Source organism: Corapipo altera, unplaced genomic scaffold (genome assembly GCF_003945725.1).
Source record: "Corapipo altera isolate COAL_440 unplaced genomic scaffold, ASM394572v1 44b, whole genome shotgun sequence".
Lineage (NCBI taxonomy): Eukaryota > Metazoa > Chordata > Aves > Passeriformes > Pipridae > Corapipo > Corapipo altera.
This window is the reverse complement of record NW_020884932.1, coordinates 2,870,647-2,884,679: the sequence shown is the minus strand read 5'-3', so window position 1 is coordinate 2,884,679 and position 14,033 is coordinate 2,870,647. Positions and strand designations below refer to the sequence as shown.

The 14,033-nt window shown below is 45.1% G+C and overlaps 1 protein-coding gene across 1 annotated transcript; it reads right to left on the bottom strand.

Moving 5' to 3' along the window:
• Positions 1–5,545: 5,545 nt before the first annotated feature.
• CCK (cholecystokinin) lies at positions 5,546–12,248 on the bottom strand. Its single transcript, XM_027659568.1, has 3 exons — positions 12,059–12,248; positions 10,326–10,583; positions 5,546–6,337 (listed from the first exon to the last, which is right to left on the bottom strand). Exons 2-3 carry the CDS (start codon positions 10,579–10,581, stop codon positions 6,201–6,203), a joined length of 393 nt encoding a protein of 130 aa, XP_027515369.1. The 5' UTR covers positions 10,582–10,583; positions 12,059–12,248; the 3' UTR covers positions 5,546–6,200.
• Positions 12,249–14,033: the final 1,785 nt, after the last annotated feature.

Below are 14,033 nucleotides of genomic sequence, written 5' to 3'. Positions count from 1 at the left end.
ACAAGTGACAGTGGCGTATGAGCTGGGAATGGCAAAGGAAATGAATATGCAACAGAAAATGGGAAGGTAAAATTATTTGATTGCCCCCAAGGAGGTCTGTAAGGCAGTAGTACTAGTGATGAAAATTAAGCTGAGCAAAATGCATTTCCTGGTATGGTTCTATGTCAGCCTGGCTGCTGCTATGCTGAGGAGCCCTGCAGAAAACCAGCTCCTGTGCCAGTTTCTAGAGAGAGCTGTTGGTTGTATAAATGCTTTTAAATGTTCTTTCAGGGCTTAAACAAATTCATTGTAATACTGTAATTTTATGACTTATTAAAAAGTATCCAGAAGGATGCATGTAGTGCTGTGTTTGAAGATATGCATCTTCTCTGCCAGCTAAGTGAACAGCAATGGTGTTTAATAAGTGAGTGCATGTGGATTTAGCAATTTTCAGGCTATCATGTCTCTGAAGATGAATTATAAACTCAGCTTTCCCAAAGGTCTGGAGCTCTAAGGAAAGCTGGGTTTAAACAACCGTGAAAATTCAGAGGTTTAGTATTCACTGAAGGCCCTGCAGAAGAACTGGGCTTCAAGGTTGTGCTTCTGAGAAAGGAAAACTGATAGAACAAAGAAGGCCAAAGGCAAACTAAAGAAGGAATAAGTGCAGCCCTTTGAGGTCAAGGGGAATCAAAACTGAGTCAGGTCAAACTCCTCAAGGTACAAAAGGAGCAACTGGATAGGAAGTCTTTTGGAGGGCAGGACTATTCTCTCTGACATGTTTCACCCTAGAGATTTCAGTGAATTTTGGAAGAAGAACAGTTTCTGTTTCTGGAAACAATGCTAATATTTGGGGAGTCTATTAGTTTCTCCTTCAGGATAGTATTTTACACCACAGGGTAGCTGAGGCAGCATGAGCTATCTGGAAACTCAGCCAATGTATTTAATGTACTTGGCCAGTTTCAAAGCAGAACAGAACAACTGGATAAACTAAACCTTGGAAAGCCAAATGGCTGATAAATTGGTGCCTCTGCCGTGAAATAGTCCTCCATCCTTGCAATATCCAACTATCTCAGAAACATTTCTGGATATATCTTCACCTTACTACTGCAAGGAATGTGGTCATCCACCTCTGAAAGCTGGGTTGGAGGTGAGGGCAGGGTGAGGTGCTGAGGACTGTGTGTCTTAAGACTGAGTTGTGGACACACAGGATGTTCTTTGGAGAGACAAGACTGGTATTTCAGCCTTTTGAGACTCTTTTCCCCTTCCTTTTGCGTGTGTCCAAAGCACTGGATGGCCCCACAACATAATCTGTTCCACACAGAGGTTTAAGAGTTCCTCCCAACTTCCAGAACACGTTTGTTGGCAGCTCTCACTGAATTGAAAAGTCCAAGAATGTCAGTGAGATGTGTCCTGCTTTCCTTTGGTACAAACAGGATCTATCTGCTGCCTATAGCTCATGTTCATGTTGAAGCCTTGTTCAGCTGTGCTGTGGCATCTTGCTGGGTGCTCTTCTGGCCTGCTTTAATTCAGTTAACAAGCCAATTGAGAGCACAGAATAGTAAGAAAAATAATAAAAGGCCTGAAATGTCCTTAGCTGTAATGTAGGCTTTCATGTGAGAATGTTATATACTCAAGAAGCCAATACTGTTTGTATTTAAAAGATTACAGAGGTTTTTGTCCTGCTGTAATAGGTTTCAAGCTGTGCTGAATCCAATTGCTGTTACATTGACACAGGTACTTAGAAACTATTAAAGTTTTAACAAGCACACAGCCAGATTTTTTTCTTTCTGTAAGAGAATTTTAGTGAACTTGAGGGATACAAAAATCAAACTCAGAGAGAAGCCTTTCGCTGCTCTTCTAGGATGTTGAAATGTTCATTTTGTCTGACTTGTAAATTCCTCCTCTCAGGCCTTGGAGAGGGACTGCCTGGTTTTCTCTCCAGCTCGCTGAAATGTGCAGAGCTGGGCTGCAGCTGGGAACATCTGGCTGCAATGTGTCACTGGCCAACATACAGCAAGGATGGATACAGCAAAGCAGGGGAGAGCAGAGCAGGATCCACGTGTTCCTGTATGAAATACCAGGTCAGATGAGACTGTTCAGGATGCACTGGCATCCCTCACACACTGCCCCAGCTCCGAGGGAGAACTGCCCCTTCCCTGGGAGTGGATGCTCCCTCTCTCACCTGGGTTTCCCTTCATTTCCACAAGAGCACTTGCTGCTTCCACCCTCTTTTCACAGCTCTCGTGTATGCACAACTCTGCAAAAGCAGAGCCACAAGCTCTTCTGCACTCATTTATGTGGGGTTGGCAGTAAGCTCCTCTGTTCATGGAGATTTGCCCAGCACCTGTTCTGAAATTAAGTTAATAAAGCTGGAACAGAACTAAATTAATCAAGAGCACAGAGAAAATAAACTGACTTTAAATGCAAGAAGGTATGGATTTGCTATTTTCCCAGTGTTAATTTAGCACATATATGCACATGCTTTCATAAGGATGAATTTGAGCAAAGCTAAATTAAATGTCAGAGAGTTGGCAGTGCCAGGAATCTCACCTCCCAGCTGAGCACCAGGAGGTTGTGCCAACACACTGCTGTGTGTGCTGAAATCTGAGGGGCACTTCTCAGCCCAAAGCTGTTGCTGGACACAAGGAGCTCCTACCCAGCTACAAGGCCTCCATCCCTAAAGCTGCCATTTCCCTTGTGTTAAAACAGGGCAACCTGGAGAGTAGCTTCACTAAGGGCCTGGGATGAGCATTGCCGCTAACAGGGCTGCTTAAATTTGCCAGATTTGCTGCCGCTTCTGTTTAGCTCCAGTTAGCACCCCCAGGTCACCTGGAAGCTGAGTGGTGTCTCAGCAGGCTTTAAAACCCTTTCTCACCCGGGGAGTTTCTCTGCTCCCAGAGGAGCAGGTGACAGATGTTTTTAGGATGAGGATGATGTTGCTGAACCGCTAATAGCCAGCTCCCCCTTATCTTCAAGATCCTGGAGCCACTGTGCCTCTTGATAATTGCTGCAATTTCCCCCCAACTTCTTAATTCTTAACACTCACTCCTGTGAGATGTCACCTGCAGGTACAAGTTTGTATCTTAGCAGTACCTGAAAAACCATGTTAGTCCTGAGCTTGGTATTAGGTGGTAAAGAGGGGCTCTGGTAGAATTAAGAATGTATGTTTTCAGTCCCCGTCTGGATGCCAGGTGAGTCACTGCAAGTCCCTTTATTTAGACATAAGGAAGAAGTTTTTTACAATGAGGGTGGTAAAACACTGGCGCAGGTTGCCCAAAGAGGTGGTAGATGACCCACCCCTGGGAACATTCAAGGCCAGGTTGGAACAGGCTCTGAGCAACCTCATCTAGTTGAAGACGTCCCTGCTCACTGCAGTGAATTTGGACTAGATGACCTTTAAAAGTACCTTCCAACCCAAGCCATTCTATGATTCTGTTACTCCCTTGGTCAACTTTATAGTACTAGTACAGCTTAAATAATAATAATGGCATGTTCAGTGACTATAAAAAAAAATTAGACCAAGTTTTGTCTGGAGCTCTCTGGTATCCAAGAAAGGTGGCAGTCGTGATTACATAGAAATGTCATGCTAGTGGTGGGCCGGCAAGAAAAAAAAATAGCATTTTCTTGCAATCACTTTCAAAACCAGACAAACTTTGCTTGCAATTGTATCACAAGGAAAAAGCAGATTTCACAGGTGAAACTACTTGTTCTATAACTGGCATTTTTGTGATTTAAAATGAGCATATGCCTGGCCAAATGCAACAGTGAGGGTGGCTTGGCAGGAGTGGAAGCATTATTTTGTGCTTGGAAATGGTGCCTTGAAAGTTATTCACCTCTTGGGTGAATAGATACAGAATAGGATACAGAAAGGCACAATCTTGATCACTGAAAGTGTAGTGAAGTCCCTGGAGCTGCACAGGGGACTGTGGTCTTTCTCACAGTGCAATTTTGCACCACAAAGGACAGGGCCAGGCATCTCCTCTTACCTGGGAGCCTTGTGAGCAGCCAGGTGGTGAAACCATTTTTGTGTGTCAGGCAAGGAAAAATGCCCCTGTCCTGAGGCAGCAATGTGTAAAACCCCCCAAAGCATCACCTGACTGCACCAAGGGCCTTGCACTTTCATAGACATTTTCAGAGACCTTCAGAAGAGAGAGGAATGGGAGGGAACATCTTTGCTCCTCCACCTGCCTGCCTGTAGGAAGAAAAAGAAAATGTTTGGAATTTCTCCTAATGACAGCATTCTACAGTAGAAAGACTTGATGTGTGACATCACCCACCTCCAGTTCCCCTGCAACATTACAATATTACATACTTAGTAGCCAGGGATGGAAACATTTTAAATTGTTGTTTGAACTTCCTGACATTATTTTAAAAAATATCAAAGCAGAAACTTGGTTTTCTCACAAGTTACTCTTAAAGAAACATCACTAGTGAGAAATGTTAGAATCTATTTTTATTTATTTATTTGTGTTTTCCTCAGTTTGACGAAAAAAATTGATTGATTGGTTTTAATCTCTTGTTTGACAGTTTTGGCAAAAACGGGCACTTTGGACTGTTTTCCTGTGAACGATAATCAAAACCAAGGAGAGTTCAAGTGTTTTGAGACTCATTACACTTGAAAAGGAACCAAAAAAAGCCAGACTAGGTGGATTGGAAAGTGATTGACTGGAAGGACTTTGAGAGGAAGAAAAGCAGTTCCATATTTTCAAGACAAGATCCACACACAAAAATAGGATATTTGGTGTTACTGGAGAAAAAAACTTGCTGTTACTGTTTACTGGAGTCCCCCTTTCACTGCAGATTCTGCAGTGCTGTCTGCTCTCCCAGCTGCTGCTGGGAACAGCTCCTTGAAGTGTTTTTGTGCTCAGCCCTTGCCACAACCATTTTTGTTTGTTTCTCGGTCTTCTTGGGTTTAGTAGCATTTTTGTTTCGTGCAAGTATTTTCTGTGTATTGTTTTCGATGCATTGTATTTGCCTGTTAACTGCTGTAGAAATTGCTGTTGAAATGTTCACTTGCCTCTTTCCTTCGACAAGCACCTGCTTTCCAGCACGTGACAAATATTTTCCTTTTTGTATCAGTGAACACTATCAGGAGAAACCGTGTGGAATATGCAATGCAAAAGTCACTTCCTTTTTCAGTTTAGGGAATTGCTTAGATGTGAGATCCAGCTGCTGAAGCAGACCCAGGAGCCACAGGAGAGGTTGCTTACCTGTGGTTGAGGAGGAGAGTGCAGGTAAAACACTTGATGCAGCCTGCCCACAGGCAGGCAGGAAGGACTGCAGGGGGCTGGTTTTGTGCAAGCAAGGATCACTTCCCAGCTGTGAACGTGGGGCTCTATGCCCTGCTTTGTGCCCGGTAAGGGCTGAGCACAACCTCCTTCCTTCTCCTCACATCGGTGGGCAACAGCCAACTCAGTCTGCCTCTGTGATAGATGGGAGCTACCTCTTTCCTTTCAGGATACTGTGACTAGACTGCTCCAATATCTCCTTCCCCTCAGGTTCACCTGCTCTGTTCAGGGACCTGTCTTCACCCTCTCCCCAAATGAATGCTTGGCTCACCACACAGCAGAAAATGGTCTGTTTATTCTGTGATTCGCAGCCATCAGCAGAACTTTCACATTGAGTTCACAATAGAAAATAAATAAGCCAAGAAGATGAAACATGTTGGTGTAATTCCTCTTTTAGTTTCAGCACTGTTGGCTATTCACTACAAACATGTGGGTTAGTGTGTAACTCAGTCCTTTTCAAATGGGGTCGCCATGAATTTAGCTGATCTCTTCTGGCAGTACTGTGCTGCTGTGTTTATATTTGAACAAATTCCCTAGAGTTCAAAGCTACTGGGACTGACACAAGATTTCTCTGAAAAAGGGATAATGTCTGACTACTCAACACATGGAATATATTTACATTGCAGAATGAAGGCATTTTCCTGCCTCTCTTTATAATAAGACACCAGTAACATGCAGTGACAGGACAAGAAGGGATAAGTGAAATCATTTTAATATAGTATCAATGTATGAGAAACCACAAAAGAAAGAAAACATTTTCTGGAAAATTCTGCATATGTATATATTGCATTGAATAGTCTTACAGAAAAATTTACATCAGATACATGATTTCAAATATTTTAAAACACTGATTTGAAGAGGACAACAAATTGATTTCTCTCTTTCTGTACAGACATGGGAGTGTGATTTTCTGTTACTATAGTTTGCTGTTCTTCAGGAAGAGTACTCGTATTCTTCAGCACTGCGGCGTCCAAAATCCATCCAGCCCATGTAGTCTCTGTCATTTATCCTGTGAGTAGGATCAATGCTCTGTACCCTGTTTCCCATAACTGAGAGTCTTCCAGTGGAACCTTAAGAAAAAATGTTTGGGAGAGCAGAGAGTGAGTGGACATATTATCCAAGTTCACCCATTTTCTGATCTGTTTTGTACTCAGGTACCTGCAATAATGGAAGCTCTTGGATATAACAGTTGTATTACATGGTCTGTATTGTGTCATTGGGGAAAACATCAAGAGAAATATTACTGGTAAGGTCCTGAAAGTGGCTTGGATTTTTTTATTGCAAAATAAACAGATCATCTTCTCCTTCCTGCTGCAGGAGCATTCTGCTACCGTCTGCCAGGAAGGAGTATGGATGCATTATTCCTTTTTCCTTCCTTTTTCACTAGAGAGCCCAAACCATTTTGCACTCTTCCTTATAAGGCTCTATGCTTGCTTGCTGGTATTGGGAGAGTTGATCTAGATGCAAAATAACCCTCTTCTTGAGAGTGGGCTGAAGCCTGAGACACCACAGTCCCATGTTGCTTAAAGAGATATAGATGTAAGTACAGTGCAAGTTCAGTAACAAGCAGGGTAAAGTTATCAATCCCAGGTTTTGTGGAAAAGTGGAAATAGTCCTGAAATGGAGAAAGTTGTATCTGGAATGTATAGCTAAAGATACCTATTGCTGGAATAATACAGGGCTTATTACTATGTCGGTGATTTTTTAACAGCTTATCCAAATCCCTCATAACTCTGTTCACAGCAAGGTCAGATGCTGATCTATGATCTTGCCTTATCCTTTCTGTCTTCCTTGCTTAAGGCAAAGAGAAATAGTTTGCAAGGAGAATTTATGCTTTAAAAAAAGGGCTGCAATCCTCTATTTTCACATCATTGTATGATGTAACTAAAAAACGCAGGGAAAGGTAAATTACTTCTGTCCGTACTCCCTGAAAACAGATAAAATTGACACATGCCAATAATTAGATTATCTTAAGCCTTGAGTGAGGAACAGATTCAATATACTCAGTGCAGACTGAGGCTTGGGGAATACTTGAACTGATCAAAAAGGAAAAGAAGCCTAAATAAAATCCCACAGATCCAAATGTACACGATTCCCTTGCTTACAGTTTCTTGTGTTTTGAAGAAACCCTGGGGACTCTGTGCTTTTATATTTCAAGGTCTTCCTCATGTAACAATTTATAATGAACATGACTCACTAAAACATAAAGCAACTGCATTGTTTGTTAGGGGTTGCAGAGTGATAGGAGAGTTGAAGGTACAAAAACAACAGAAAAAGCACTGTGAGTAAGACATTTACCTAGAACAAAATTACAACAAATTTCATTATCTCTAGAAAAGAACGTCTACCATTAAATGCTCAAAAACCCTAGAAATTCACATTCATAATTCAAAAAATTGTAATTAATTTGATTGCTCCTTAACATTATAACCAGTCAGGGCTAAGACAGCACAGAACCATCGCTCAGATGTTGGTGCTTAAGAGATATCTGAGCCTGTGCCGTGACCTGTGGGCTGTAAAGGCTCCCCCGGTGCCATTAGGCTCTGGTCTAGCAAGGGCTCCTTAGACAATAGTAAATGTGCATGTTGCTGACTTGATAGCTACACCATCTCTCATGCCGAAAGCCTGCAGAGCAATATAACTGAAACCTTGAGTCACAAACAGTGTTTATTTCTTACCAGCACCTTAATTACCTTTTCTCAGACCACTGGAGATTTCCTGTGGGTACTGCAGAATCAGTGTACAGCAAACATATTCGAAATTGTAGCAGCTCAGCTACAAGGCTGCCATCAAGCCCTAATCCCTTCACAGAACTGAACTCTCTCATCATTTTACCTGGAAATGCTGTACATAATCAGCATTTCTATTAATCACAAGGGCAAATGCCACCACTGGTGACTGGTAACACCAGCAAAAGCCCAGACTCTCTTTCCCCCAAATGGAATTTTCTACTGAGTGTTATGGTTTAGACAGGTTAGAAGTGACTAATACAGAGTGTTCTGCAGATATTTCTGAAATACTGCCCAGAACCTTCATGTTAAATGAGAATATAATGCTCTGATGGGAACACTCTATGCATCGTTATAAATAAAGTAAATAGTTTTTGTCCCTCTGAATCTTCTCTAATGAGCAACAACATCTGCAAACCAGAGTCCAGCTGGCCTAGTCACATCACAAGGATTCCATCATCTGCTAGCAGACACTTCGTAGAGTTAATTATATATGTCAATAACACATATATAGAAAATTCTCCTTCGTATTAATATTTATTGAACAGACATCTTAAATCCAAAGGGATTTTTTTCCACTTCACCTGGTTAAACTATTTGGAAATGTCAGCCAGGTACTTAAGAGTATATAATGGATACACAAACTAGAACAAAGTGTTCTGTTTCCATGTAGGTGGGCAACAATGACTAAACTGGGGAAAGATAACAAGGATTCTGCTTTGTAGACTCCTGCAATAACATCCTTATTCAATAACAGCTTTAAGAGTAGCACTCAATTAACGAATTTCACATCTGAATTCTCTTCCCTTTAAATTGTATGAACTGCTAAAAGAAGTTCCTTAATGGATATTGTGCAAATTGCTAACATAAGATGAAATCTCTCAGGCTCCACTGAAAATTATTCTTTTTCTGTTGTTTGTAATATGTCTCTGTTCTGTGTACACAGATGAGTGTGTATGGCTGCATATGTAATGCATAAAAACGCACGTAGCATCTCTTAATTGCAGACCACCAAAGATAAGCACAGGGCTTTGCCTAGCATAGAGGTCAGCAATGAAGCTATCAAGAGGCAAGGGTTAAATGATCTGCATTGTGTGGAGACACAGGAGCAAAGAAAGCTCTTCCTTATATAAAGTGAACTTTATCCTAAGCACAGTTTAGGGCTGGGAGTGAATTAATTTCTCAATGTCTGTATGTCCTAATTACTAGCTTCTCTTGAAGTCTTCCTTCCTTCTTAGATGCCCTCTTTCCCTGTAGTACAGGGGACAGACCGGAGTGAAACTTCCACAAGTAAACAAAATCTGTGTAGTGGCTTTTGTTGAGCTTGGAAGTCAAACTGCCCATAGTGTTACTCTACTGAGATACAGAGCAATACAGAGATGAGCCAGTTCAAAAGGAAAAATGTTTTCTTGGGAAAGTTTCAGTGGTCAATGATTTTGAGCCCTCATTTTTACTAGTAGCACAGATGGCACGTGTTTCAGCTTATATAAAATATACACTACAAGATGTCAGCAGGGACAGCTTTACTCTTTCTCTAAGGTAATCCAATTGTTTCCTCAAGTAATTAATAAATCTCATTATAAGAATTAAGCCCTTTAATACCATTACTCTACTGGTGCTTCATGTCCTTGTTGCTCAGTGCCATGGAGGTTTTAAGTAACTGCAAGATTGCATTCCCAGGCTGCCTGAGACCAAAACCCTATCAGCAATTGATATGTTTTGAAGGAAATGTGCTTTTACTTATCACTGCTTTTAGTTATTGCACTCACAAACATGAATTTTGATGTTTCAAAAGCTTTCACACTTTTGTAATTTCCTCTGGGAACAAATATATGAAAAATCCAATACTCAGAAGATTTCCCTGGTACAGGTATTTCTGGTTGAGGTGAGGCTAGATATTTGGTCTGTATTTACGCTCAGTAAATTTTCCTGCTCTTCTAAATTTAAAAAGGGGAGAAAGGAGTTTAGCTAAATGAAAAAGTTTGAAGAAAATGTAATTACTGTATTTTATCTGAGATATAACATACTGAAAACACCAACAAAATAATAAGACTATGAAAATAGTAGTTAAAAATAAAAGCTGGACTATAGCCTGATGGGTAGATGACATCTTCCTCAGTTGCCTGTACATGACACTGTCAGTGGCTGCTATGTACAAATAATTTTTTTTTTTTTGGAGGAGCTTTGCAGGAATAATCAGGCAAAATCTAAATCCTATTTTCTCTAGGAATCATGTTAGATGATGAGGGGGTTATCTTAACACCTAGGTATCCCTGCAGGAAATGCCACCGACACAGAAGTAGCACAGTGAGCAGGCTATACCCAGTACCTTTTCTGGCTTGCTGGAGATACTTGGCCAGCAAGGCGCCAATGTTGGCTCTTTGGTCGATGCTTCCATCCAGCCGTGCCATGGATTTCAGCGACCCAGTGGACGAAGGGGCGCGGCTATGCCGGTGATGTTCTGTCAAGCTCTGCTCAAGCTCAGCAGCCAGCGGATTCCCATTGTGCGAGCCCACGGTTTGCTGCCCGAAACAGCTCACCGAGAGCACAGCCAGGAACACACAGATGCAAATACCGCTGTACATTGCTGGGGAGGAAGGCAACAAAAGGCTGTTAAAACAACCAGGTGTACTATGTTCTATGCTGTCCCTAACCTCTTCCGCCGTTGGGGGTGCTGGTTTCGGAGCAAATCGGGGTTGTGTTGGGCTTTTTTTAATGTAGCTAGCTGTGGGATCTGTCTTAAGTTGCAAAACATGTATATAGATAGCTAAATATCCCTTGATAAGAGGAAGATACAGTTAATTAATTTTGTTGCTTCTGGTGTGGTGTGTGCTATTTCTCCCTCGTCTACTCAATTCTTATTTGCTTTTATTTTTTGGAAGTTGTATTTCATAAAAACTTAAGTGAGATGAATCCATCTCTGTGAAAAAAATCTCAGGATTCAAACATTTCGGTATTTTGCCACTGTAGTAAAACCTGCTCTTATTACAGATACTCAGTTTTGACAAGTTCTATGAAGAGCCTATATTCTACCAACCTTCACTGAGTTGAACTTCAGTGTTCAAGAGGTTTCATCTCATCATAAACAAAAAGTAAAACCAAAAACTTGTCCCAAGGAAAGAAAAAGCAAAATCCAACACCCCTGCCCCAAAGCACTTGATCTAATAGCCAAGGTGGTAAAAGGTATTTAGTTAAAAGCCGTAAAAAATAAAGTACAACTTAATAATCTTCTTCATATAAAATAGAGAATTCAGATTTTAACATGTACTAAGCAAAACAATGTTGGTTTACTAAATTGTTTTATCACATAAGCTGAAATAGTATTTTTTTCTGGAAACAGAGAAATTACTCCCAGTTATTAGGAGAAACAAACTGCCTAGTACTTAATGCTATGGGGGTCATTTCCATTTATAAATACACACGAAATATCCCAGCTACATGAAAATTTTTGAATAATTTAAGTGCTTTAACAGTACACTGAACGTAACCTTTTAATTTTAAAAGGGGATAAAATTAAGTTTATTTGCCCAACACATACACTAGATTGAAAACATTTGTGATGTATAAAACATGGCAGTTTTAAAGTATTGTTAGGAGATGAATGAAGAAGCTCATAAGGTCACCCCAGCGTGGTTATTAGTGATGTACCCATCTAGGCTGGGTACTTAGAAACGGAAGGTGAGCTGCATCCTTTCAACCTCCCCGATTCCTGTATTTTTTACATACACACACACACATATATGTATTCATGTCCATGCTAACGACTCCAAAGCCAACAACTCACCGCCACTGGCTGTTTCCCTTCCCAGCCTGCCCGGTGGGGAGCCCACCGCCGACCAGACCACCTCTCCCCGCATCCCGCGCCCCGCGCTGGGGACCGCGCCCGTCGGGAGCGTCCGGAATCACTCTTTGCCCGGCGGCCCCGGTGCTTTTTGCCCGGCAAACAGCGGGATGCCCTCAGAACCGCCGCACAGGTAGGTGCCAGGCATCCCCCTTTCCTTTGCCTCCCTCCCCCCCACCCAGCAGTGGTGCCGTCGGAGGAGAGTGACAGGCGCTCCCTACCTTTCCGCTGCGGTTTCCCAAGATCCGACTCGAGTGGGGAGTAGCGAGTCCCGTGTGTGCCCAGGCAGGGAAGTCAGGGGAGATTCAGCCTCGGCCCCTTAAATAGCGGCGGGCACCGCGGCGGTGTTTACACATCTCTGACGCAGCCGGGGCCGCCGCCCGCTCAGCTTCCCGCTACATCGCCCCCCCCGCCCGGCACCGGGGGGGAATGTGTTCCGCGGGGGGAGCGGGGCTGCTTCCCCGCACTCCCTCCCTCCCTCCTTCCCGCCGGCCGGCGCCGCAGCGGCGCTGGTTGCGGGGGTGTGCGGGCTCCGCGCGGGGCCGGCCCCCGACGGGCGCTCTCGGCTGGGCACGGAGGGGCTGGAAGCCCAGGTTGGCTTCCAGCTGGGTATTTAGAAAATGCTCCTGAACGGAGGTATGCCCGCACCTCCCGCCCCGGGGAGAGGCTTCAGGTGGGGCTCATGCCCCAGCACAGGCAGCACCGGCCGTCGGGATCCGCTCCCGGGCCGCGGAGGGCGGGCTCGCTCTGACTGCGCTCCCCAGCTGTGCCAGGTGCGGGGACTGGGGTGTTGTGTTTCGCCCTCTGCAGCCTCCTGCGACCTGAGCGCGGAGGCACAAACGACTCCATCCCCCGCTTCCTCCCCGGAGCTCTCCCGAACATCTGCTCAGGAAGACGGGACGCTCATTTTATTTAGAAGACAAAGCAAAATATAAAACCAAGGACGATGTCCTCAGAAAGCCAAGGATGGAGATGCCTTCGACGTGGGTTCTCCCTCACCGACCCCAGAGCTACCAATCTCCCCTGGTCGCTGCGGGGACCGCTAACCCTTCCCGCGCCCTCCGCCGGGCCGCTGCTTCCCTGGGGCGATCATCGCCAGATCCACGCAGCAGCCTCGGACGCCCTCCCGCCTCCTCCTTTTCGAGGGGTGGAGGAAGTCCCCTCAAGCTCGGGCCGCCTGGGCTGCCGCGCCGAGGCCGCAGCGGGACGGGCAGGGCCGGCTGGGGCAGCAATTCCCGCAGCCGTGAGGTCCCGCCCGAACCTCCCTGCAGGGCATCCCCCTGGAACAGCCGCTCCTCGGGACCCAGCTCTGGGCTCCGGCGTCACCGTGCCCAGTCTGGGTCTTAAAATTTACAGCTTGGGGGCAAGGGAGTCCACCGGTTGCTTTTCCCTCTCCGGGAAGGGAGCCGGGGATCCCTGAGACACCGAGGTTCCCGTGGGAGCCGCCTGTGCTGCGCGGAGCGTGCGAGGGTGCAGAGTGCCGGCTGGGGCGCGGGGCGTGGGTGTGCTCCTAACCCATAGAAGACAGGGCTCCTGGGAGGGAGAACAGCACTGCTTCCCCATCCTGTTTCCTAGCGCCGGTCCTGCCGGCTGCACATCGCCCCGCGCATCCCGCCCGCGCCCTTCCCGCCGCGGCCGGCAGAGGGCGACCCGGCTGCACGAGGGAAATAAATCCACGGAAAAGTCACGAAGTCCCGTGGCAGGAGGGTGTCACGAGGCCTGGGAGTGGGGAAAAGCCAGCCCGTCGGCACCTCCTCAGCGCGGGGGAGCCCCGGCTGCTAGTGGCCAGCGGTGGCCGAACTGAAGGCGCGGGGAATGCCGAGGCGCCGGCGTTGATGGAGCGGGACGGGCGGGAGAGGGATGGCGTGGCTACCGCGTCCAGGCGCCCTGGTGGGGCGAGGTTTGGAGGTTTGGAGTTGGCGATGGACCAGTTCTCTCACCGCCTTCCAGCCACTGGCAGGGCGTTGCCAAGTGGGATACGGCACCTGAGCTGCGGGCTGCCTTTCATCTCCCAACCGGTGCCGGCATGAGGCAGAGTTGCCATCCCAGGTTGATTAAAAAAAAAAGTAAAATCAAAACCTTTTTTGAAAACAGAACTGTAAGTTGAAGCAATTTGCCAGCCCTGAAATTGTTCCAGCAGTACCTGTCGAAGTGCTAGTTTAATAGCTGTGTCTGTCTCCAGGAAAAAAAACCCAA